Source organism: Triticum urartu, chromosome 4A (assembly GCF_056163025.1).
Source record: "Triticum urartu cultivar PI428250 chromosome 4A, HENAU_Tu73, whole genome shotgun sequence".
NCBI classification, from domain to species: domain Eukaryota; kingdom Viridiplantae; phylum Streptophyta; class Magnoliopsida; order Poales; family Poaceae; genus Triticum; species Triticum urartu.
Genome location: NC_141876.1, coordinates 599,405,024 through 599,430,469, shown reverse-complemented (window position 1 = coordinate 599,430,469; position 25,446 = coordinate 599,405,024). Strand labels below are relative to the sequence as shown.

The following is a 25,446-nucleotide window of genomic DNA, read 5'->3' as shown; positions in this document are numbered from 1 at the left end:
ACATGCTCATCAACTAACCTTGTCATCTTTGAAAAACATAATTTACCATAAAAAATATTCGATTTGTCATGGTCAAAAAATCTGACGTCAAATGTGTAGTCCAAAGTCCAAACACAGACAAACCAACATATCCACAATCCACTGCAATCATCAGCTTATCCACTCTGTTTTTCTTCTGCTAGTCTTCTTCCATAGCCGTGTACCCATTTTCACCTTCTTCTTCAGCTTCCGCTCGTCCACCCTCTTCCATATGCCCGATTTTGCCATCTCCCGTTGTAATGCATTTTGCTCATTCTTCCAGCATCACACGATCCTCCTCCAATTGCAAGCATGCCCAGTAATGCATAAACAAGCCTGCATAACACACAAATTCAGCCGACGACCGAACCGGTTTGAAATCAAAACAAGCTCTACTGTGAAGCTTCTGTATCGCCCATCAAAGAGCTGCTAAGCCCACAATTTGTAAGTTTTGACTATTTGTTAGGAACACAGGATTCCACCAGAAATATTGTAAGAGAGATTTTTAACTACTAATCAGTCATCGGACCATGGTGGACTACCTTAGCAGATTGGCCCTAGAGATCCCCTATCAGAATCAGGTATCAGTGCTCCTGTCTATTTCTGTCTTCGCCCTCTGCCTCCCTAGCACAGGTTTGATGGAGAACGTGTACCCTTCGTCTCTTGTTCTGCGCGATCGATTTGTTATGACGAATCGGCTTCTTAAGTTAAGTTAAGGGGCAATTGCAAAACTTACAGATTTGACTTTTTCTCATATAAGCCCTCTCTAAAAAGACCCTACACACTTTTCTCAAAACACACATAACTCCACCACTGATTATAGTTACTCCCTCCGGCCCATATTACTTGTCGCTCAAACGGGTGTATCTAAACTGTTTGAGTAACGAGTAATATGGATCGGAATGGTATATTTTTCTAAAAAGACATGCCTCATTTTAGAGCTTAGCACAAGTGCACAACACCCTTTATTTTACCGGCTCGGCCCTGCAACATATGCCAATTTTATTATTCCATTAGAGTGCAGTGCAGCTCGTTATTTGCTAGTACAAGTTGAGTTGCAAAGTGGATAATGCAAAAGCAAATAGTGATCACCCTACTCAACAAGGTCATGGGCGCCATGGCGGCACGTAAGCGGTGGGCACGAGCACGAGGGGCGTCTTGCGGTGGAACACGAGCCTTCCTTCCTCCTCCATGCTCACGTCGTCCACCGCCATCCCCTTCGGGAGCGCCCAGTCGAAGCAGCAGAGCAGATTGGCCAACGTGAACTCCACGGTGGCCATGGCCAGCGTGAACTCCACGGTGGCCATGGCCAGCGACATGCCGGGGCAGATCCGGCGCCCAGTGCCGAACGACATCAGCTCCGGATGCTCGCCCTTAAGGTCTATGGCGCTCCCCTCGAACCTGTCCGGGTTGAACTCCTCCGGGTTGTCCGGCCAGCTCGCCGGGTCCCTACCGATGGCCCACGCATTGACGTAGACCCGCGTCTTGGCCGGCACGTCGTACCCGGCCACCTGGATGTGCCGCATCGTCTTCCTCGGCAATATCAATGGCGCCGGCGGGTGCAGCCGCGTGGTCTCTTTTACCACCATCCCGAGGTAGCTGAGCTTGGACACGTCTTCGGACAGCACCCTCCCGTTGACGTTGCCGCCAGCCACGGCTCTGATACCGGCTTGCACCTTGCCGAGCACGCGCGGCTTTCGGATAAGCTCCGACATCGTCCACAGTATTGTCATCGAGCTCGTGTCAATGCCGGCGATGAACGTGTCCTGAAACTCAAAATGCTTTTATTTTTCTTGTTTTGTTCTTCTTAGTTCTTACTGAATGCACATGAATTGATCGGACCAAGCAAAGATTGATTAATTACTACTCCCTCCGTCTCATGATATAAGACATTTTTGACACTACACTTGCCTTAAATTATTGGAGGGAGTACTTAATTAATGGACATGCTTACAAAGATTATGGCCTTGACGTGGTCTCTGGTGAACCCACGATGCTCCTTCCAGTGGGCGATGAGCGCATCGACGAGGTCGCCGCCGTTCTCCATCTCAGGGGGACTGGCGCGCTCAGGGTGCAGGTGCTGCTCGATGACCATGTCAAAGAAGGCGTCGAGCTGCCTGAAGATCCTCTCGCGGCGGGCCACGACGCCCGTGACGCGGTCGACGAGCCGGCCGATGACTTTGGGGAAGAAGTCCTCCGCGGAGGTGCTGGAGATCATCTCCATGGCCTCGTCGAGCGCGTGCTGGAAGCTCTCGTTGAGCGCGAACCTGTCGCTGGCGTAGACGCTGCCGAACGCCACCGTACCGAGAGTTAATTGCACAGAAGTATCACAATTCGGGCATCACATGCAGATTGGTACCATGATTGCTAATTTTTGCGTGTCAGTACCAACATTGGTGTAAGTTTTTGCAAATTAGGTTAAAACGCGTATTTATACGTATTGACGCCCGATCCGACAGCTCGGGCCCACCCGTCAGGTGCCACGCTGGCCAATCGGCGCGTGCCCGCGTGCTGACTAGGACGAGCCGGTGCGCTGCTGCTCTCCAACCTGGTCCAGTCGCACCAGCTCCAGCCCGGCCGCACCATTCCCCTCCCCTCCTCCTCCTCGCTCGAACCCTAGTCCATGGCGTCGGCGATTCCGCCAGGCGGCGGCGAGGGCGTCCACGGCGGCGGTGAGATGCCGTTCTGGCCTCCTAGCGGAACGGCTGGCGTCGACTGGGATGGCGGCGATGACTCCAGCTCCGCGTACTCGACCGACGACGAGGAGTCGATGTTACTCACCATGGAGCAGCGGTTGCGGTTGGCGCATCAGTGGGTGGCGAACCCTGGCAGCAGCCATGAGTTGACGCATGGACTTGGCGGCGTGCTGTAAGTACCCTTGTCCTCTTCCTCCTCTGATTTATCCATTTGGGCATTTTTAGGGTTTGTTCATTTTCTGCTCTATCCAGTTGGGGATTAGGTTTTATCCAATTGAAGTGACTAGTATAGGACAATTAAACTAACCTAGTAACATAGTGTATTGCACTCTCAAATTAGTTCAATGACAGTAAAAATTTGGGATTATTGTGGCTCTCCAAATTGTTTTGTACTGTCTGGTATTGTTACTTTAAATTGTTCTGTACTGTACTGTTGCTCTCCAAATTTTGCTATTGTGCTCAATTAGTAAATAATAGACTTACAGGTTACTTTAAATTGCATTGTACTGTACTGTTGCTCTGCAAATTAAGAGTAATTATAATGAATACATGAAATTTAATTTGTTCTGTAGTTTGTATGAAGACATTTGGGAAGTAAGGATCCATTTTGATGCAAGAGAGCCATTGGAGATGAAGCTGTGTGGTTCAGATATTACTTATCTGAATTTGGTTGCAGTGATGGAAACCCAAGGATTTAATGCATATGATTGTTTGTTTCACATTGAAAATCCATCTTTAGGAGAGAAAGGGCTGGATTTGGTAGACAGTCATGCAGAATTACAGATGATAAAGAGGAAGATCCAGGACAAATTGGTGCTTAATTTGCTAGTCAGGACTTGTCCACCCCCTAATACTGATTTTGAGAGGCAGCATTTCGAAAAGCCAGACTTGTCCACTGTGGTGTACCAAGAGCCTCTTGTTTATGATCTGAGTGAGCCTCCTATCTTAGCTGTTGATAAGGAAGGAGTAGTCTTTGACAGTCAATGTAGCACACATCACCCTGCTGGTCCTGCTGGTGTTTGCACACAAGAAAGCAAAAATGCAACAAACAAGTTGAAAGCAGTTTTGGAAGAAGAAGAGGGATATCAAGGATTTGAGGCTTATGAGGACAGTGATGCCTCTGATGAGGATGGTCAAATTGGAAGTGACCCTAATTACATGGTTGATGATGAAGATGTAGAGGTGGAAGAGGGAAAGAGACAGAGAGAGCTAGAAGCACAAGAGGAAGAATCAGATGATGATCAATCAGAAGAGGAAGAAATGCTGCATTATGAGGGTGACACTGAAGTTGAGGACCCATTTGAGGTAGAACAAGATAGGACTTTTGAACAAGAAGAAGAAACTATAGTTGAGCCTGTAAAGAAGAAGCAGAAGCTGCCAGTTAGAAGAGGCCCAACCACTAGGTCACATTGTAGTGAGATACCAGAGGTTGAACCTGATTTCAGACCATCATCAGATGAAGAAGAGAAGGGGTTGTTGAGGGAGAGTGATGATGATGGTTTTGAGCCACTCTCTTTTGTCCTACCAAAGAAAAGGAAGAGTAGGGCAAAGAAAAGGCCTGCTAGGAAGTGGTATAATGAGAAATTGGAGCAACCACATGAGCAACCGTGTATGAAGTTGTGTTTTAGGGATCAGCATCAATTCAGAGATGCTTTGTTGAATTTGCACATCACCCAGGCCAGGAATTTCAGGTATCACAAGAATTCAGATCAGAGGATAATTGTTGAGTGTACAGATAAACAATGCCACTTCTTAATGGTGGCAGCAGTTATAAAAGGGGAGAAAACCTTTGTAATTAAGAAGATGAGACTAGAGCACACTTGCCCTAGTACCACAGAGACCACCAGGGTTAGTGCTAAGTGGCTAGCACAGAAATATGAGCATCTCTTTAGATCTGATATAACTACTGGTATTCAGACTATAATTGATGCATGCAATGAAAATATGGTGTAGATGTGCCCAAGTGCATGGCATATAGGGCAAAGAACATAGCTATTGAAGCTGTGTTAGGAGATCACAAGAAGCAATATCCTAGGCTTAAAGACTATGCTCAGACTGTCATGGACACAAACCCTAGAAGCAGAGTAATAGTCACTACTGTTACTCCAACACCAACTGCAAGAATACCCCACCCAGGCCCAAGATTCCATGCCATGTTCTTTTGCATGAATGGAGCAAGGGAGGGATTTCTCAATGGGTGTAGGCCATTCATTGGTTAGTTCCTAAACCTTGTGCACCATTTACATATTGTAGAGTACTACATTTTGTTTCTCACTTGAATGTATTTAATGTTTGGAAATGTTGATTATGCAGGTGTTGATGGGTGCTTCATTAAGCTCACTACAGGTGCTCAACTCCTTGCTGCCACTGGTAGAGATGGCAACAACAACATATATCCACTGGCATTTGGCATAGTTGGACAAGAGGACAAAGCTAGTTGGTGTTGGTTTCTACACCAACTGAAAATTTGCCTAGGGGGAGAAGTGGGCAAGTTTGGACCTTATACTATAATGTCAGATAGACAAAAGGTATGTGTTTTGCAGAAGTGTTTACATTAGCTTAGAGTTTCATTATGTTTTGCACAAGTGTTTATAGTAGATTAGAATGCATATTTAATTCATTGGTGCATATTTCTTTAGGATGTAGCTTAGACTTGTTATATTGTTTGTGTCAGGGGTTATTGTATGCAGTGAATGCTGTGTTTCCAAATTGCAACCAAAGGTTCTGCCTTAGACATATATATGCAAATTTCCAAAATGCTGGGTTTAGGGGTGAAGATCTTAAGAAGTGCATGGATAATGCTAGCTATGCCTACAATAAACACAAATTTAATATTGCAATGAATGATCTTAGAGCTGAAAGTGAGGAAGCTTGGGAGTGGCTTACTGCAATACCAAAAAAGACATGGGCAAGGCATGCATTTGACACAAACTGCAAGACTGACTTGGTAGTGAACAACTTGTCTGAGGTGTTCAACAAGTACATTCTAGATGTTAGGAGAAAACCTATAAGGACAATGTGTGATGGGATAAAAGATAAGCAGATGGTGAGGTGGCACATGAAGAGAGAGAGTGTTAAGGAAGCAAGATGGGAGATAACACCTCATTACAGTGAGAAGCTAGAGGCTGAGAAGGAGAGGGCCAGATACTGCAAGCCAATACAGGCAGGGGTCAACTTATGGCAAGTTACAAGTGGGCAGCAAACACATGTTGTCAACCTGGAACTTCAGACATGTGGATGCAGGAAGTGGGACCTTAGTGGCATACCTTGCAACCATGCCATCTCTGTGATAAACAAGGCTAAAAGGAAACCAGAGGATTATGTCAGCAAATTCTTCAAGAAAGATTTTTTTATGCTGCAGCTTATGAACCAATGATCTTTCCTGTGCCTGGTGAGCATGATTGGACAAGGACCCCTGGTCCAGACATAGAACCACCTGCATTCAAAATCAAGAGAGGAAGAAGGAAAGAAAAGAGGATCAAGGGCAAATTTGAAGTACCAAAGCCAAAAGAAACTTTAAGAATGGGGACCATAACATGTGGCAATTGTGGTCTCCAAGGGCATAGGTACACAAACTGTCTTAAACAGTTGAAGCCTGAGCTAGCTTTGAGGAAGAATAAGCATGTGGTAATAATTTTTCACCTTGAAATATACTAATGTTTTCTTTCTTGTACATTTCTTTCTAGCATTATTAATTGTTTCCTTTTCTTTGCAAGGCTACTCCAAGTACCTCACAGCCAAGAGCTGCTGGTCCTTCTACTGCACCAACAGCAAGACAGCCAAGACCTGCTGCTTCTGCTCCTACACCACCATCATCTGGAAGAAGAGGAGCTGGCAGAGGAGCTGGTGCTACTTCTACTACAACACCACCATCTGGAAGAGGAAGGGGAGCTGGCAGAGGAGCTGGTGCTACTTCTACTACACCACCACCATCTGGAAGAGGAGCTAGCAGAGGCAGAGGAAGAGCTGGAAGAGGTGCTCCCAGGAAATATGCTGACATTCCTACTGATGGCACACACACTGGATGGATGTCCTACTTCAATGCTAGCATGGGAGGAGGAGGAGCCATGTAATGTGAAATACCGTGGTGTTATTTTGGTTGAACTTGATGCTTGAGGTGGAGTACTGGTGGAGTACTCTAGTAATGTTGAACTTGATGCTTGTAATGTTGAACTTGAGGTGGAGTACTGGATATGTAGAACTTGCTACTGGATATGTGGTTGAACTTTAGGTGATTATCTGAATGTTGAACTTTAGGTGGTTATCTGAATGTTCACCTTTAGGTGGTTTTCTGAATGTTGAACTTTAGGTGGTTTTCTGAACTACCAGTATTTGCAAAGCAGTACCACAATTGCAGTTACTTGTGACAAATTAGTACCAATACTGCTGCTATCTATTGCATGTCAGTACCAATATTGGGGCATCACATAACATGCAGTACCACATTTGGGGATTCTGACATGTGGGACAGATACCTCTTCTACTATTAAATTGACAGCACCAGATCTCAGAGTGGGGAATGAAACTAGGGTTCATCCACGCAGTGGCCATTTGGAGCGCAGCCAAGGAGAAATCTCAGAGGCGCTGACTGGGGCCGGCGGTGGAGATGTCGTGGTCGTCCAGTGCCGGGTCTGCTCCCGAATTTCGTCGAGCTGCAGGAAGGAGGGGGGAGGAGTCGCGCTCGCCGGTGCGCTACCGCGAGAACCCAATGGCATACGAGCCTCCAGTGATGTGCCACTGCTCAACTCCGAGGAAGGCGCCAAGATGGATCTCCTGGAGCAGTCAAAACCCTGGTAGGAGGTACTATAGCTGCGTGGATGCTATGGTGAGTGTTGTTTTTTGCCCTAATTTTCTTCCTCTTTCTTCTGTGCAATAGTATGTGGTAGCATGGTGAAATTTGCTTGTGTATCTTAATAGCACGGTGGCTGTGGATTTGTGCAATGGCATGATGATCCATTGCCACATTCTGGAGTGAGCTCATTGGGGATATGCGTGATGAAGTATGGAGGCTTAAAGGTGCAACTGTTGCTAGATCTGAAGATCAATTTCCAATCCTGACTCCAAGTGAAGATGATGGCACAAGGGAGGCCATGTTTCTGTCTCTGCAAACTCAACTCAGAGAGAAGAATGCAGAGATTGCAGGGATTAGGGCCAAATTTCACATTGTGCTATTTCTTTTCACTATATTTGTGCTTGGCTTAGTTGCAGGCAAGATATTAAGTTAGTTAGTTGGTTCAGTTGTAGCCAAGTTGTAATGGATCAAGTTGTAATGGATCAGTGAAGTTATCTTATGATGCAATGAGATTTAGTGAGTCTTGTTCCTCTTTTATTGCAATGTACTGTCTGGTTTGCTGCAACATTGTCATAATGTACCATCATCAACATATCCATCTACATAATCAGCATATCCATACATAATAAGAAACTGATCCATACATAGCAATACATAACCATTGTTCACAATACATAGAGGAGTTCCACTTCAAATGCATAGTTCATCCTTTTCTCACAAAAGGATGAAAAGCATAACTACTACATACATACACAGCCATAGTTCACCATTAGTACAAGCATACAGTACACAACATTAGTTCCTAGATGCTAGGTCATTACACAACCATCATTCCCAAAAGGTCAGTAATGCCACTAATCTCATTTTCATCTTCTTCACTTCTCCAAGATGGCCTGAATCCCCCTGAACTTCTCCTTCAACTTTTCATTCTGAAACTCTAACTGCCACTTCTCTTCAATATGCTTTTCATTTCCCTTAAGCAGATCAGCAACCTGTAGCTTCAACTGTAGCTTCTCTTGGGTGAGCTTCTCCTGACACTTAGTTAGTTCTGCATTCTTCAGCTCCAAATTCATACTAGCTTCAGTAAACACTTGCTTCTCTTTCATTTTGTTCAACTTCAAGTTCTGAATGACTGTTGCTTGAGCTCTTGTCAGGTTGAGCAGCAGCTCATACTTCTGAGTAAGTTGCTGGTCTCTGCATCTTTCTTTGCCATCTCAGTTGCCATCTTTGCCTTCATATCATCAATCAGTTCTTTTCTTACCTCCTGCTGATATGTAATGGCAGACTGCAGATGTCTGAAATCCACCACCTTATCTTCCTGGAAGTTCATCAGCTCATGCACATCTTGGACTAGCTTGTCATAGTTGGCCTCCAGCTTGTTCTTCTCTTCTGTCAGATGGTGGATAGTGAAAGAACTTTTAAGATTGTCATTCACCCTAGCACTTTTGGCATCTTCAACCATTGCCCATAGCTTCAACAATGCATTCTGCATTGTTGGGGGCCACTGGTGATCAACCCATTCAACAAAGCCACAATTGCTACCTTCCTGCAAAAACAACAACAACAACAAAACAGTTCATACAGCAAGTAATTACACAAAAAGAATGTCTAAATTTAGCATCAGACCACTACATTTAACAAGAGGAGCAGCCACTTGAGTAGCTAACTGACTAGTTTAGTTACTGTACTGTTCATATCAAGGAGTGTTCAAATATTTGTAAGCTACTCTACTACCACTATTAACATAAATTACTATGTTAGCACCAGACCACTACATTTAACAAGAGGAGCAGCCACTTGAGTAGCTGACTGACTAGTTTAGTTATTGTACTGTTCATATCAAGGAGTGTTCAAACATTTGTAAGCTACTCTACTACCACTATTAACATAAATTACTATGCCATTGTACTCCAGCAAAATATACTCATGCTTGACCTAAATAAGCTACTCTAACCACTATGAACCAAAATGTTGACAGCAAGCAGAGTACTCCAGCAAACAGAGTTCAATATGGCACTGACCAAGTAAGAAAAAAAATCAGTATGCCTACAATCCTACAATCCATACCGGCTGTGCACATGCTAAAAACCTCCTGCCTGTGTCTGTTCCTTCAAAGGCAACAAGCCTCTCAGATGCCATGCCGTGCTTCTCACATGGAGACATCACATCCAGCTCAAGCCCCTTGTAATCTCGATCTTCAATGCTGAAAGGGACCTGCAGAAGCTCGCACAAAGACAATGGCCAAATCAAAACCTAGCGATATTAACCAAATCAAGAAATCCCAAATCTGAAACCCTAACCCTAACCCTGTACTGACCTCGTTGAGACAGTCTGTGGAGGAAGACTGCATGTACGGGAGGCTAGAATGGTCGTCGCTGCTTTCGTCCTCCAAAACCATGGCGTCGGCGGGGCGGTGCGGCTGCGAGCAGTCGGGACGCGGGCGGCGGCGACGGAGGAAACGAGCGACGAGGAGGAGGGGAGGGGAATGGTGCGGCCGGGCTGGAGCTGGTGCGACCGGACCAGGTTGGAGAGCAGCAGCGCACCGGCTCGTCCTAGTCAGCACGCGGGCACGCGCTGATTGGCCAGCGTGGCACCTGACGGGTGGGCCTGAGCTGTCGGATCGGGCGTCAATACGTATAAATACGCGTTTTAGCCTAATTTGCAAAAACTTACACCAATGTTGGTACTGACACGCAAAAATTAGCAATCATGATACCAATCTGCATGTGATGCCCGAATTGTGATACTTCTGTGCAATTAACTCCCGTACCGATGACGCCGTCGGAGAGGCGCAGGACGTGCTCGTCCAGCGCCACCGCCCGCCTCGCCGCCGCGGCGGTTAACAGGGCGCTCATCAGCATGTCCACTTGCTCCTGGCGGGCGTACCACGCGGCCTTGACGCGGCGCGCGCTGAGGAGCTCGACGACGAGGAGCTTGCGGATGTGGCGCCAGTAGGCGCCGTAGGGCGCGAACGCCACGTTCTTGAGGCCGTAGGTGAGGCGCCTCGGCCCCGGGGACACGGGCCGCGTGCAGCAGTCCAGGTCGTGCACCTTGAGCACCTCCCATGCCGCCTCCGCCGACGACAGCACCACGGCGGGCGCCGTGCCGAGCCGCAGCTGCATCACCGGCCCGTGGAGCCGCGCCAGATCACGCAGAGCACGGTGCGGCAGCGAGCCTAGCTGGTGCAGGTTCCCCAGGAGGGGCACCTGGGCGGGGCCTGGTGGCAGCCTCAGCCGCCCTTTCCATTTCCTCCTCGTCAACAGCAGGAGGGAGACGGCAGAAACGAGGAGTGCTAAGAGGAGGGGCTGCCATTGTTGCCATTGTTGCCATTGTTGGGATTGGGAGAGGAGCAGCGAGGTCGCCATTTAGATTTAATTTGGACGACTAAGTACTACTTCTTCAGTGTGTGAATTATATTCCTTCAAACTAGGAGTATGAGTGTGAGACGAAGAAAATTGCGGGTAATGCCATTGTGTGCGTGTTGAACTTCTCGAACGACTCTAACAACACTCTCCTCGTGCAGCTGCAACAGTACCGTCGCAAACAATAGGAACATCGTGGACAACTAAAAAAACTGAAAGTAGAAACCAACGGGCTGACATCCCCATGCAGTCGTAGCAGGAGCATCGTGCATGGTACGGTGTCACGTTACATGCGCCCCGATTGTAAAGGAAGCTAAGGAAGCTAACGAGGAGCTCAAGCGAGGCGATAGCCCTCCTATTGTGCCGATGTCAAGGTAGCCAAGAATGTGCAACATAGTAGCCATAGTCGACGTAATCATGCGAGGGACATATTGGTCAATGTTGAGGTTGGGATTGTTGGGGTCATCATCGTGTTTCATTACGAGTAATCACAGTTATCAACAGCAAAGGGAACCGCGGCTGAAAATCACAGTGACAACTCAAGCGTTTCATATGTGAGATATATATTGGCATGCAAAACTTAGCATGTCTCACATGGTTAGGTTCTTTTTGATGAAACCAGCACCAGGGTTCAAGTCCCAGCTTGAGCACTGGTGCTTGCATTTTTCTAGATATATTTTAGTCTTTCGGTGATGGTTAGTCAGTGGAGAAGATGTTTCTGTCAACTACATAGACGCCTTTGTTGCCTTTGTGAATCTTAAGATGATGCCAACTTAGTATCTCGGAGGATGAGTGTATGTGCGTTTGTTTAAGCGTATGTGCTTGTACCGCGTTAAAAAATGGAACAGGTCTATGTATGCTTGGCTGCAGTGAATGATTTTTCTAACATTTGTTTTTACCAAAATTCGCCTTGCTTTAAAGTGTTGCATGATGCTTTCCACTCCTTAGCTGTGTAGACTTGTTGTCTGTTTATGTTAGAATCGTTGGGTGACGCATTAGAGAATCGACGTCATCGCCAATAGGAAAACCAAATCTGAATATATAGGCATTCATCGTCTTGATCCATCCATGCAAGTTCTTCTTTGAGTGTGGACTCCAGCGACTTACCACGCATGCATGGTCTCGTCGGCCCGCCGCGAGGGCCGCCGGACCACCACGAGGTACGTACTAGGCCACACCGCCACAGTGGTCGCCAGCCGGTCCAGCACTCCACCTAGCTAGGTAGCTCCTCAGTCTCTGAAAGACGTACGTGCTGCACTCAACATAATACAGTACAAGGTAGAGCGTTCAGCATTGTTAGAGCATCTCCAACAGTAGTCCTATTTTTTACAAAGTCATTTTTACCGGTTAAGGTGGGGTGAACCATCCATCGTCCACACATGCATCATGATTCGTGGAGAGACCCATCACCAAGCCTACACGAGACCATATACAGCTCCTAGACCCCACAATGCATGCATGGGAGGAAAAGTCCCTTTTATTGATTCTCAAACGAAAATGTACCTTTTTTATTAATTCTCAAAAAAGTGTACCCATTTATTTCATCTTTACTCATTTAAATCATTCATACATTTCAAACCATAATCTCATATTTGAAACTTTTTATATATTTGAATTCCTAGCCTTAAGCCCTTTTATAATAAGACCATTTTGGATACATTTCAAACATGTTTAAATTTCAATGTTTCAATTTAGTTGAAGTCGACTTTCAATTTTAGTGAAATTATTTTTCTGCAATGAGCAGAACTTCTGATTTTTAGGAGTGAATGTTTTTTCGTGAAATTAGTTTGTTTCAAAAGAGTGAAAATTTGAAAGCATTTTGAAAAAGTGAAATATGTTATGAAATTATTGAAATCTATGATCTCACTTTTTCGAAATATCCAAAGTAAGTGAAATCATTTTTTGAAAATGTGAAATGCGCCTGAAATAGTTGAAATGACTTTTAAGTGAAATATTTTGCGAAACTATTTTTTGAAATAATTTGAATTTATTTTTGTAAAAGAACTAAAATCGGGATGTTCGAATGACTACGATGTTGGGAGCTTCTTAGAACAAGACCAATGAGTGAAATCAATTTTCATTTTTTGTGAAATTATACTTTTGGAATGAGTGAAACATGTGTTTTTGGAAAGGAATGAAGGTTTTGTAGTGAAATTAGTTTGTTTTAAAAGAGTAAACTTTTTAAAGTATTTTGAAAAAGTGAAAAATGTTATGAAATTATTGAAATGTATTAAGTCATTGTCTTTGAAATAGCCGAGTCTTATCTGAAATAAATGAAATAGTATTTTGTAAAAGTGAAACCGGATTCTTAAACCGAGTGAAATAATTTGTGAATCTGTTTCTTGAAATGATTGTTTGAAATAATTCAAACATATTTCTTACAATGGTCCACTCGTCCCTCTTGCAGCGCCGCTCCCAACACTCCGGAAAAAACTGCGGCGGCCTCACAACAGTGGCTCACAGCAACACTACCGTGGTCCGTCCACCGGGGTTGCCGTCGCAACATCGCCGCAACAGCGTTGCTGCAGACGACTTCACCGCCGGTCACCACTGTTGCAACCCCCTTGTCGCATTAGCCGGCTCGCGGCCGATCACCGCAGTTGCAACCCCACGTCACACAAACGGCGTTGTTGCATCCGCCTCGCCGCCGACCACCGTTGCAACTCTCTCGTCACAGCACCAGCGTGCCTTCGCGCCACGGTACCATCGTTGACCTTGCAACATCTCGCCGTCGTGCTTCTTTGGATGGAGGTTGCACCTTGCATGTCGCGGTGGGAGCAGGAAAAAGATAAGGAAAGGAGAGGGCGTGTGGAAAGAAGATAAGGAAGGAGAGAGGGCACATGGACGTGCCCCCCCCCCCCCAGGATTCGTGTTGAATGGACTAGGCGGCTGTCGAGCGAGCTCTACAGTCAGTTGGAGAGAATCAGTTTCCATAATAACATTGTTTCATTGTTTAATTCTCTCATCTAAATGAGATTTAGCTATGTCTCAAGTCTCACACCACGCGATTAAAGGCATCGACAAGCTAGGTCCAAAATAAGTCTCACACCAAGTGATTAAAGGCGTTGTAATTTTCATGAAACCTTGCCGCTAGCACTTGTTTTCGTCGCGATCTTTTTTGTAGAACATCATTGTGGTTTTTTTTTTTTGAGAAACCGCCATGGGTGTTGTGCTTTCTGTTGTCCTTTTGTCTGGCCTGGTCTTTGGGAATGCATTTTTATGTCATGCGAGTTGCAGGGAGAATTGCCAGAGTTGGGCTAGCTCTCCCTTCAAGTGATTTTCACCGTCCGTTGCCCATTGTCTCTTCTCACTCCCACTCTTTCTATTTGTTTTTTCTCTCAGTATTTTTTTTGTTTCCCTTTTCTGGTTTTATTCTTCATTTCAAATTCACGAACCTTTTTAAAACTCATGATTCTTTTTGTCCATGTCAGTTGCATGTTCACCATCAAATATGTAACTGGAAGTATCGCCCTTCCACCTCGCAATTGTATGTCTTTAAAATGACCGCACTTTGGGGGGACGAAATTGTTTTGTCGCACTGGGGGATGGGGCAGTTGCATATCTCATAGTAAAAATAATAGACCATAATATTAAGAGAGAATGTGAGACACATAATTCGACCTGAAGAGGGGTCGAACTCAGGTCGGCAGGCGACACCGCAACACTCCCACCACTAGGCTATGAGCGCATTAACATGTTTCGTAGTAATTAAACACATAGCTTCAAGCGCCATCACTAACTATAACTTTAGCAAAAAAAAAGTCAAAATACTAGCAAAGGTTAAATATTTTCAAAAAGAAATTAGCAAACATGGTCTAGCTTTATACATGTGCGTAAAGCTGCTCAACAAAATGCATAATGTGGAAATCCCGGCAAAAAGACAAAATTGCAGGTACGAAAAAATGTGAATGGTAACTTCTATATTGTATCATTTTTGTTTTAGTCAATTTGTCACGAAATTTTACGCACATGCATAACACTAGATCATGTTTGTTCCAAAGTTTAATATTAGACTTTTTCTAATATTTTCATAAACATAATCAAATCGGGTCCATGTGCAACCATGTCATCGTTGTATTTTTTATTCAATAAGGAAATTTTCAAATTTTGAAGCCTCTTACTAAAATTTCAAATAAAAATGTTATATTACCTTTTGATGATGAATCTAAGGAAGGCTTTGGAAATCTTAAGAAAGCCTTAACTTTTGCACATATAGTTCATAATTATGTTGCAGTTGTGTTATTTTGCAACAACAAAATCCCAAGACCCTGTATGCCTGCGCAAATGCGTGTGAATGGTGACATGTGAATTATTCTCCATGACAATACAACAAGCTTCACACGCACCTACTCGACTTCAGCAGACAATGAACTACTTGAGAGTTGAGACCAACCATGTTGGAATTGGACATAGGTTCTTCGCCATGCTTCAGCATGGACCTCGAGGGCCATTCCTCTTTCTCACTTCCATATTTGAGGATGCTTTAGAGTATCATTGAATGTTTTAAAAAGGTAAAAAGATTCAAAGTAATAAAAAACATTCAAAATAATTAAAGACTCAAAGTAATCAAAATAATTAAAAAACTCATAATAATAAAAATATTTAAAATAATAAAACAGTCAAAATGATAAAATACTGAAAATAATAAAATTGCTCAAAGTAATAAGAAGTTCCAAAATAATAAAAAGACTCAAATATTTTAAAAGTTTCAGCATCATAGAAGAATCAAAATCATCAACATATTCAAAATAACAAAAAGACTAAAAAATATAAAAAATATTCAATGTAATTACAATAACTACAATATTATAAAAATAACACAAAATAATATAGTGGTGATGTGGCAACACATATCATGCTACAAGAAAACCTAATAGTGTTGGTGTTCCCTGTTATGCCACATCACCACTATATGATGCCTTGTACCAATTGTGGGTCCCACATATAAGTGGCCTTCAACTATTTTCCGACACCACCACTATGGTCTTAGTGATGTCGTACCAAATATGCCAATGCCACCTCTATTTGAAAAATATAGTGATGGCGTTGATTGAAAATGGGGCACCACAAACTAAAGTTCTGGCTGGCCATTTTTTTTCTACTAGTGATAGGAAATAAAATGACATGTATCTCGAATCCTATTAATAGGGATAGGAAAAGAGATGCCCTTTGGTTCATATCATATGATTGTTTATTTTTCATTTAGTCTAGGCTAATGATTATTTTCCTATGAAATGTGGAGGATACGAAGAGTTCCTTCATAAAATAGGATTCCATTCCTATAAACCAAGGTACTCTAACTGAATTTTTCCTGTATAAATCCTATCCTATATAATTCCTACAAAATTCCTCCAAACCAAAGGAGGCCTAAAGGGTGATAGAAATAAATCTCTTTATACAGTTTGTTAATAATAGAAAGAGGGGAAACTCTCTTTGCAAAAAAAATGAATCTATACCGCACGACTCTAGATCAAAGTTTACTTAATTTTGGCTCAAAAAAAGGTTACTTAATTTTTTTACAAACAAGCTGATGTGAAGGGTTATGATTGGTAATAAGAGGATGAAGGGGCAAGGGGAGAGAATTATAGTTTGAAAAATTAAGTAAACGTTTGTAGATTCTTTGTAGGTCTAGCATTATTGCCAGAGTAATGCTACATCTACGTAAAACACAAATGTAAATTAACCTAAACAACAACATGGTGGGCTGGGATTGGAGAGAGGGGGAGGAAGGGACCCACCCCTGGTTAAAACAGGGGTGGGGGAGAGAGGATTTAGTTTAGGCAAGTTACGTAAGCCTTTTTACTCAAAAAAAAAAGTTACGTAAGCCTTTTGTAACTTTTTATGTAGATGTAGCATTATTGTTATTGATATAGATACTCCTATGTAGAGCACATACAAATGTTTAGTACCTTTTTTTTCTGGACTATTAATTGCATTGCAGCGCGTATATATAGTCCATCATCTAGAAGGACGTGGACAGAGGTGTAAGTGCGGCGCCTGCAGCCTGCCTGCTGTCTGTGCGAGTAATGAGCACCTAACAAATCCCAAGGGGTTGGTGCAGGCGTGCAGTGCATGACTGAACCCACACACACTAATCCGTTTGATCCATCCACATCTCCTTCTAGCTACCTCAGACACGGCCCATTATGGTCCTTAACCACCACCTAATTGGGTCTGCTAATAATTTCCCAGTGAAATTCAGCATAGTACCACCACCACTAGTACAGCAGCTTGACTTGCAGGCGCCTGCAGGTCAATGAGAAGCGCCATGCATGCAAGTCACGGGAGGCCCAGGTCCGATCTCACGGGCCGGGCCTCGGGCACGCGTTGACCCTCAAGTCAGTCAAGTCCGGCCCGGTGTGCTGGCGGGCCTGGATCCAACTATAAAAACTACCACACGCACACAAGCTAAGCAGCAGCAAGCTAAGCTAGGCAGCATCGAGAAGCTAGTGAGCTCACTCACTCAATCGCGCTCGCCATGGCCGCGTCCACCGCCGTCAGCTGTCTCTGCCTCCTCCTCGTCGCCGCCGTGACCTTCTCCGTCGCGGCCGCGGCGCCGGCGCCGGCACCACCCCCGCCGTTCCGGACGGTGTACGCGTTCGGGGACTCGTTCACGGACACGGGCAACACGCACTCCACCACGGGGCCCTACTCGTACGGCTACGTCTCCAACCCGCCCTACGGCGCCACCTTCTTCCACCGCTCCACCAACCGCTACTCCGACGGCCGCCTCGTCGTCGACTTCCTCGCCACCGACGCGCTGGCGCTGCCCTCCTTCCTCCCGCCCTACCTCTCCCTCGCCGCCCCCAACGCCAGCAGCAAGAGCAGCAAGTACTACGGCGCCAACTTCGCGGTGGCCGGCGCGACGGCCATCGAGCACGACTTCTTCGCCAAGAACAACCTGAGCATCGACATCACGCCGCAGTCCATCATGACGGAGCTGGGGTGGTTCGACGCGCACCTCAAGACGCGCCAAGCCAAGAAGGAGGAGATCGGCGAGGCGCTCTACTGGGTGGGCGAGATCGGCGCCAACGACTACGCCTACAGCTTCATGGCCGCCGACTCCATCCCGCCGGAGCGCATCCGGACCATGGCCGTCGACAGGGTCACCACCTTCCTCGAGGTACACCTAGCTACTCAACCTCAGTCAGTTACTAGCACACTAGTTACACTGACTAATTTTCGTCTGCACACTCTGTCTCTGCGGAACAATACTTCACAAAATGCATGTGCATTAATCTAGAGCACAGTGAGCATGCCTGTCGATGAAAGTTAAACCAAAATCTATCTAGTGGTGTAAGGATGCTTGCTACTCCCTCCATCCCATAATATAAGTAGCCTTTCGTCCCATAATATAAGTAGCGTCAAAAACGCTCTTATATTATGGGACTGACGGAGTAGATCTTCTAGATAGATGGATCTCCTAATTTCATCACTGTAACTTGTAACTAAGTAGTGCACAGTGAAAACAAAAGGCGGTTAGTTATCATAGTGAGCGTCCAGACCAGAGCTTCAGAGCCCATGCCGTGGATGCAACCTGTCCTTGTAGTACATGTCAGAAGGTCTGATTCTGACAGATGGGTGCATTTATTTACTTTGATTTCGGTGTGATTAATTCCTAGCTACTGAGCTGACCTCCAAGGACTGAAGGTACATCACTAGTTACTTGTACCGAGTTTCTCTACCTTTGCTTGGTTGTAACCGGAGTCAGTAGGTGAGCGAGCTGTTGTTCTTCATCAAAACTCCTACTAGTGCGCAAGAGTAGATAGATCTACGGCTGCCTTTTTGCTGTCCCTGCCGACACTTACTACACTACTGCTGCCGATCTATCCGATCCCGTCTTAAATTCCCTCTTCAACCTTTGTCCCTGGAGAACATAATGCACCTAGCTAACAGCATCCTACTGAAGAGAATAGTAATTCCACCGTGAATCTCCCATCTGTGACTGCAGCTCAAGTGCTGGTCTGAATTTGGTTCGGTTCAGTTCAGCTAGGGGTTAGGACAGTGTCAGCCGATGATAAACAGGGAGAGGCGTGATTAATCCATTGAACTGACTAGTAGTACTCCGACTTAATTCTTGACGCTTTGATGAGGCGCCGCAGCTTCCATCCAGTACTCCGACCTACTAATTTTGATGGCCATTTACTGCATTGTCTCTATCTGCTACCTCTGCATATGCATGTACAGTGCTAGCCTCAAATTCTGCTACCTACTCCCTCCGTTCGGAATTACTTGTCGTCGAAATGGATGTATCTAGATGTATTTTAGTTCTAGATACATCCATTTCCGAGACAAGTAATTCCGAACAGAGGGAGTAGAAAAATCACAGGCAGTAATTACTTATCTAGATGTATTTTATACAGTGCTAGCCTCAAATTCTGCTACCTACTCATAGAAAAGAAGCGCTGTGATGAATGAGGAAACCGGTTAAAGATTGCAGCAATCATGGACTTCATCATTCTTGTCCATGCAGTCACCATCTGGAGTTGTAGTAGTAAAAAGAAGAATCAGGGTATGGAGTAACGTACGAGAGTGTAGTAGTACTACTTTTGTGCCAGAATACTTCTTCATGATCAAAATAAACCTCACATTGTCTCCTTAATTAATTTGGAGTGATTTCTCTGCGACTGACGGAGAAACAAAAATGGCAGGGGCTGCTGAAGAGGGGGGCCAGGTACGTGGTGGTGCAGGGGCTGCCGCTCACCGGCTGCCTGCCGCTGGCCATGACGCTGGCGCGGCCCGAGGACCGGGACAACCTCAGCTGCGTCGCCTCCGTCAACAAGCAGAGCATGGACCACAACCACCACCTCCAGGCCGGGATCCACCGGCTCCGCCAGGCGCACCCGGGAGCTGTCCTCGCCTACGCCGACTACTACGCCGCGCACCTCGCCGTCATACGCAGCCCCGCCAGGTACGGCTTCGCCGAGCCCTTCAAGACCTGCTGCGGCTCCGGCGGCGGCGCCTACAACTTCGAGATCTTCTCCACCTGCGGCTCGCCCGAGGTCCCCGCCGCCTGCGCCCACCCCGCCCGCTACGTCAACTGGGACGGCGTCCACATGACCGAGGCCATGTACAAGGTCGTCGCCGGCATGTTCTTCCGCGACGCCTCGGGCACCTTCATCCGCCCATCCTTCGGCTCCCTGCTCGCCGCCGCCAGGAAAGGCCACGGCAACTGAGCGAGCGCCAGCATCATCATCATCATCATCTTCAGCATTCAGCAGCAGCAGCAGTCTTGTGGTGGCTGTTGTAATTCAGTTGAACTGTGACCAGCACCTTGTTCTGAATCCAGTGTGATTTGTGAGACAGATGTAGTTGACGCTATGGCGACGAGCAGCGAATTTTAATAAAGAGTATCCTAGAGTTTCATCAGGTTAAAATGGCCAATTCAGAATTCCTCCAACAAGACAGAACGCCATATAATAATAAAATGAATGCACCTCACACGTTCTGTGAGAAAATATTTTGGTTATATTGTACAGGAAAAGAAAACTTTGCTTCCATTTTTTACAACCATGCCGACTCGAGAACAACCATGACTCGTTTTGAAATGAAGACCGACTTCTCTCTACCTCTCTAACTAGAGATCTACCCACCGACAACAACGACCGACCATTTGCTTCCACAACAAACCCTTCCATGGGAGGAACAGACTGTGACCGAATTCCGACAAGGATAAAGGATATAGCAATGAACCGCAGATCTCAGCATGCCGAGAGAAGCCGCCGAGGCTCAGGACCAAGAAATGATGATGCTCCCGTGCTGCGCCAAACCCACCACCTGGCTTCTCAGATCTCCTGTCGATTTGCCTGCCTGATATACCTTGTATATACAATTCAATCATGTACAATGTTTCACGAATCTCTGGAGGACCCCCTACTGATTCAAGAAATTCTTACATTAGACACAATTGCACGAGCTACAAACTACCCAGCAGAAAAAGAAAAGAAAAGAAAAGGAGAACATCTTTACCACTCCAACTACACAGCTGAAGATTGACGGGGTAAGGTTCGATGGACGAGCACAGCCTCTCCACTGGTTGCTCTTGATGACGCAATCTCTTCTAGGCGTTTCCATGTGGCTTCTTGCTTCAATTTATTCTCCTTCTCTTTGGCTTTGGCTTCTTCGTATTTCCGCAGACACTCGGTGTACAGTCCGGCGTCATGATCAGAGAACAATTTGCGCACATTAAGAGTGAGGCTTTGCACAGCTGGGTTCCAGTGCCCGCTGGAATTTCTCTCCAGTGCAGGGAATATGATAGGCAATATCACCTTGCTGTTTTGTTTGATCAAACTCTCGATATGGTCATTGTTCCACAAAAACAATGATCTCTCAGCAACCTGGAAGTGGCATAAGCACCATTAGCTACAATTCACCAGTTAATGATATACTCTGGTTCTGCGACTTCAAGCATGCTAGCATGTGCATTCATGAGTACCTTCTCCAACAACAAAGTAAAGGTTCTATTCACATAATCATGAAGAATGAGAATAAAGAACCAGAAGCATCAGCTTTTCAAAATTCTGACAGATTCAAGATGTGCCACAAGGGCTTTTGATGGAATAAAGTGCAAGTGAAGTCCCTGAATTAGGCCATAGGATAATGGCCCACACGAAACAGACATCTCCTAAACAGAATCTTGTCAGGTGCCCATTGTAGGCAAAAGCCATAAACAGCTGATAGAGTTTGCTTCTGTGACAATGTCACTAACCAGAGAACTGCCAAACCATTATTAAAACCAATCGTATAAGTTTTACTTTGGCATATTTATTCTGCTAGCATGTTTCAGTCATAGTGCTGGGAGCCCAGCGGTGCTCCATGACGACTTAAACATGCAGCATTTATGTCTAAAATTAAATTAAAAACGGCTTTTTGGCGAAGCTGTGATGTCAGAGATTGCGTGCAGCACCACACTGCGTGTCATTAGCACAAAATAACAGGGCGCTCTAAAAAAGGAGGCCCTGAAAGTAAACGGAAAAGTATGGAATAGAGAAAACTATCACAAAAGTGTCGTTTCAAATACAAAGCAGTGAGCTGGAAATATGACATTCCGTGCAATAAGGTAACGTGTGCACTAATTCTAGACAGACCAGCCACCGGATAAATTGACACAATACAAATACTAAATCTGCACTACCATGTCTTGAATAGAAACATAATAAATAAAATGAGATTTTATCACTATTTATTTGTTACCTATCCAGGGACAAAAGGACAGATGAAAATTACACAACAGAAGAAATGGAAAATGAAGCATCAAGCAACACAAATAGATGTATACTTCTAATAAAAAAAGGTACCGTGTGCGGTTAATATTACCTGAAAGTGAGAGCTGTTCAGACAACGTGCAATCTGGCGGAAAAGAGGAACCATGCATTTCTGAAACTCTGCAGGCTGTGTAGCTTCTAGTATCTCTTCTAACTCTCCCAAAAACATCACCTCCTTGTTGCTGTTTGTGATGGGCCAATATTTCAGTAGGCCCCTGATAACTGTGTCTGAAAGTTTACAATCTTTTTCAACGAACTGCGTAATGCAGTAAGACAACTGTTGATGGTACATTGCAATGCACTTTGGCTTGTGAAGTGGAATCAAGGCCCTGATAAGGAACAATTTATGCTCTTCCTTAAGTGGCAACGCAAACCCGTTGATGATGCTCCCTAAGATCTCCAGTAGCTCTGCAATTCCATTGTGCTTTTCAGTTTCGTAGATGAACTGGTAGAAGGTGTTGTTGATGGCTTTCCTAATAACTGGCCGATGAACCATGAACTTTCCATAGACACGATGGAGTATCATCTTGAGGTACTCTCTCTCCCTGGGGTCTTCAGAGTCAAAGAGATCAAGTAGCCTGAGGACAAAGGAATGATCGATGTACCTTTTAGCCAGCTTGGCATCAGTCTCCGGAGACTGAATGAACCTCAAGAACAACTCATAAACAATCTGCAAGTGCGACCAAGCAGGGTCCATCACAGGCTCATCCTCATCCAAATCATAGGCTGAAATGTTGTTCTCCCTGGGAGGGGTGGTCAGCGTCCTGAACAGGTTCAGAGAAACCATCCTCGTGGTCTCCTGCATAACTATCTCCGGAAACTTCTGATTGGCCGAGGCGACATAGTCCACGAGCTCCAACAGAGTTTGTCGTTTTACTTCCTTCTCCTTCATGCTCTTTGTCGGGTCGCTGAAGTCAAACGTGACGCAGCACAGGTTCAGTTTCTTGACAAAGAGGTTATTCTTCTCGGCGTTGGGGACATCCTTAAAGCCCGGGAGCAGCTCGAAGGCCGATGAATTGCCATTGTTGACCCTCGAGTTGTTTCCGTTACCCGGATGCTGGCCGCCGCCGTAGCTGAGCCCAGAGCTGGAGATAATTGGCGTGTGGCCGGATGCCCTCTCCGCGCCTCTCGGAGGGTTGGACACGGAGGCGCCTGACCGTCCGATCGGATCCTTGTCCCCGGACTTGGACGGCTTCTTAGGGAAGCGCCCAAGGATCTGCTTGATCATACTACCACCCAGATCAGTCCAAATCTCCCCGACACGGACGCCGAATTAAGCTGCCTCGTCCCCTGGGTCCCCGGCAGCAGGAGGTGCCACCTCACCCTGCTACTGCTGAACAGTAAACCCTAGGTCCGTCGCAGCACCACAGCGGGGAGCCGAGCTGTGCCTCCACCCACACCCAGAGCTGGCGTGTCCGGCGAGGCAGCGCGCCGAATCGAGCGCCGCCGACCTGCGACAACGAAATTGACAGGTGAGAAACATCAGATCACGGTAAGATCGCGCGAGGCACGCTCTCCGCAGGATCACGCGCGCGGCAGTCAATCTACGGAAGGGCGGAGCCAAAGCAGCCCGCATCGCGAAATGGAGAACAGTCCGACGGCATCTAGAGTAAATCCCACCCATACAGAGGGGAAAAAATCCCGAGAACTCTGACAAATCCCCCACTACCGCGACCGCGACCAAAAAGGCGGCGGGGGCCAAATCTGCCCGCACCGCCGGCCGAGCCGGGAGCCTACTAGCGCAACAAACCACCGGCCGGATACATCCGAGGCCGCGCGCGGCCAACGCAGCAGCACCCACGCGCCCACGGCGAGGCGAGGCAGCACGCGACGGCGCTGACCGCTGAGCACGTACCTGTGCCTCCGAGGAGCGGGCGGAGGGAGGGAGGAGTCAAGCGGGGCGCGGCGGTGGTTGGGTCCGGTCGGTGGGGCGGCGCGGCCGGTGGGAAGAAGCAGTCGCTGGAGGAGGAAGACGGGGACGGAGGGAGGACTCGGAACTTGGACCTTCTCTCTCTACTTTTCCTCCGCAAAAGAAAATGGCGGAGTTTGTTGGGGCGCGGGTGACGTGGCGTAACGCGTCGCTTTTCCCCCCTCTCTCTCCTCCGAAAAAAAATGAAAAACAAATCCGTGGGCACGGCAGTTGGGCCGGGTCGCTTTTCTTTTCTTGTGCGATGCTAGGCTGGCCGCCCGCCCGCCCGCCCGCTCCCTTCCTTCCGTTAAGCCGTCATGTTCCCTCCGGAAAAAAAAAGTTAGGCCGTCGTGAGATTGGCTACAGGCTAGAGAAGAAATAAATCATGAGACCGCCACCGTCTCACGTGCTCCACACTACTGCTCGTTAATTCATGATTCATTGGTTATTATTAAGTACCCAACGACTCCGCTGCGAACGAAGCTGCCTACTCCTCGTGTCATCATTAATTAGCGGGCCGCGGTGTTACAGCTAATCCGGAAAGCCAACGAGGCCGGATCTGCATGCACACTAACGCCCGGCCATTTTTAGAATTAGATGATGCCTCGCGCGTTGTTGCGAAAATGAAGTCTTGGTTATATATGAAACCTGAATATTTGAAATGATAGTTTTTGAACGAATGTACGAATTAAATATTAATAGCGTAATAGAATGGAATTTTTCATGCATGCATGTTTGCATGTTGAGGTGGATTTTTATTATGAATAGTTGCATGTTTAGGTGGACCTTTCCCATGAATGTTGAATGATGAGGTGGCATGCTTGCATGTTGAGAGAAATATGTTAATGGGGGCTAGCTATTTAGATATAGAAGATTGATGATGACTTGCTCGCTCCAGTTTCAATTCCCCGAGAAGCAAAATGCGCTGGTACCATTTGAACGGAAGGTTTGGAATGGAAAACAAAAATGTCATGCGCCGAGGGGGGGAATTCACAATCTTGACGAACAACCGGGTGGACTTGCTAGAGCGAAAGCGAGGTCTTATCATGCATGTAAAGATGTGAATTTCATCAAGTGAAAGATGTTTGAAGGTCGTTGAGTTTATCGAAACTATGTTACTACATCGGTAGTGCTGTCGAATCTTGATCTCCATGAAGGGTGGTGTTTTGCAAGGACAACACTCCTTAGTTCATCGGATGGTGAGTGGAAGGATCTCAAGATTTAGATAGAGACTGTCGTATCGCAAGAGGAGGTACGAGTTAGAAAGATCGCGGAGAGATCCCGTACCGCAAATTACATGATTATTTCAGCATTGGTAGAGGCAAAAGGTGTAGGTAGCACCATGTATCACCCCGTGAAAACCTAAGAGCGAACCGACAAAAATGACACGTGGGTTGACAACCGA

General features: G+C 46.0%; 4 protein-coding genes across 6 annotated transcripts; 2 read left to right on the top strand and 2 right to left on the bottom strand.

The window, feature by feature from the left end:
- Positions 1 to 1,124: 1,124 nt before the first annotated feature.
- LOC125554970 (4-hydroxyphenylacetaldehyde oxime monooxygenase-like) lies at positions 1,125 to 10,871 on the bottom strand. Its single transcript, XM_087521068.1, has 3 exons — positions 10,280 to 10,871; positions 1,973 to 2,325; positions 1,125 to 1,784 (listed from the first exon to the last, which is right to left on the bottom strand). Exons 1-3 carry the CDS (start codon positions 10,869 to 10,871, stop codon positions 1,125 to 1,127), a joined length of 1,605 nt encoding a protein of 534 aa, XP_087377194.1.
- On the top strand, positions 4,775 to 6,090 carry LOC147977114 (uncharacterized). Its single transcript, XM_087519397.1, has 3 exons — positions 4,775 to 4,928; positions 5,028 to 5,242; positions 5,389 to 6,090. Exons 1-3 carry the CDS (start codon positions 4,775 to 4,777, stop codon positions 6,088 to 6,090), a joined length of 1,071 nt encoding a protein of 356 aa, XP_087375523.1.
- Positions 10,872 to 17,275: 6,404 nt separating the features above from the next.
- LOC125528019 (GDSL esterase/lipase At3g48460) lies at positions 17,276 to 20,237 on the top strand. The gene is made up of 2 exons (XM_087519162.1): positions 17,276 to 17,991; positions 19,520 to 20,237. The coding sequence occupies exons 1-2, from the start codon at positions 17,347 to 17,349 to the stop codon at positions 20,042 to 20,044; spliced, it is 1,170 nt and encodes a 389-aa protein (XP_087375288.1). The 5' UTR covers positions 17,276 to 17,346; the 3' UTR covers positions 20,045 to 20,237.
- Positions 20,238 to 20,283: 46 nt separating this feature from the next.
- On the bottom strand, positions 20,284 to 24,200 carry LOC125528017 (serine/threonine protein phosphatase 2A 57 kDa regulatory subunit B' theta isoform). Of its 3 annotated transcripts, none has more exons than XM_048692530.2 (4): positions 23,988 to 24,200; positions 22,185 to 23,583; positions 20,838 to 21,205; positions 20,284 to 20,744 (listed from the first exon to the last, which is right to left on the bottom strand). In XM_048692530.2, exons 2-3 carry the CDS (start codon positions 23,358 to 23,360, stop codon positions 20,846 to 20,848), a joined length of 1,536 nt encoding a protein of 511 aa, XP_048548487.1. In that variant the 5' UTR covers positions 23,361 to 23,583; positions 23,988 to 24,200; the 3' UTR covers positions 20,284 to 20,744; positions 20,838 to 20,845. The 3 variants fall into 3 exon arrangements, with proteins under 3 accessions (XP_048548487.1, XP_048548488.1, XP_048548486.1); XM_048692531.2 differs by having other exon boundaries at positions 20,284 to 20,741; XM_048692529.2 differs by having other exon boundaries at positions 20,284 to 21,205.
- Between the last annotated feature and the right edge of the window lie 1,246 nt (positions 24,201 to 25,446).

Bases quoted from the DNA above. Each gene is read 5' to 3' on its own strand.
- LOC147977114 (XM_087519397.1), top strand. From the start codon at position 4,775: ATGGACACAAACCCTAGAAGCAGAGTAATAGTCACTACTGTTACTCCA. The intron at 4,929-5,027 runs GTTAGTTCCTAA...TTGATTATGCAG, and splicing joins TGGGTGTAGGCCATTCATTG to GTGTTGATGGGTGCTTCATT. The intron at 5,243-5,388 runs GTATGTGTTTTG...TGTTTGTGTCAG, and splicing joins TAATGTCAGATAGACAAAAG to GGGTTATTGTATGCAGTGAA.
- LOC125554970 (XM_087521068.1), bottom strand. From the start codon at position 10,871: ATGGCGACCTCGCTGCTCCTCTCCCAATCCCAACAATGGCAACAATGG. The intron at 2,326-10,279 runs TCGGTACGGGAG...TGCAATTAACTC, and splicing joins GCGCCTCTCCGACGGCGTCA to TCGGTACGGTGGCGTTCGGC. The intron at 1,785-1,972 runs GTAAGCATGTCC...TTTGAGTTTCAG, and splicing joins ACGTCAAGGCCATAATCTTT to GACACGTTCATCGCCGGCAT.
- LOC125528019 (XM_087519162.1), top strand. From the start codon at position 17,347: ATGGCCGCGTCCACCGCCGTCAGCTGTCTCTGCCTCCTCCTCGTCGCC. The intron at 17,992-19,519 runs GTACACCTAGCT...CAAAAATGGCAG, and splicing joins GGGTCACCACCTTCCTCGAG to GGGCTGCTGAAGAGGGGGGC.
- LOC125528017 (XM_048692529.2), bottom strand. From the start codon at position 23,360: ATGATCAAGCAGATCCTTGGGCGCTTCCCTAAGAAGCCGTCCAAGTCC. The intron at 21,206-22,184 runs GTAATATTAACC...TGCCACTTCCAG, and splicing joins TGAACAGCTCTCACTTTCAG to GTTGCTGAGAGATCATTGTT.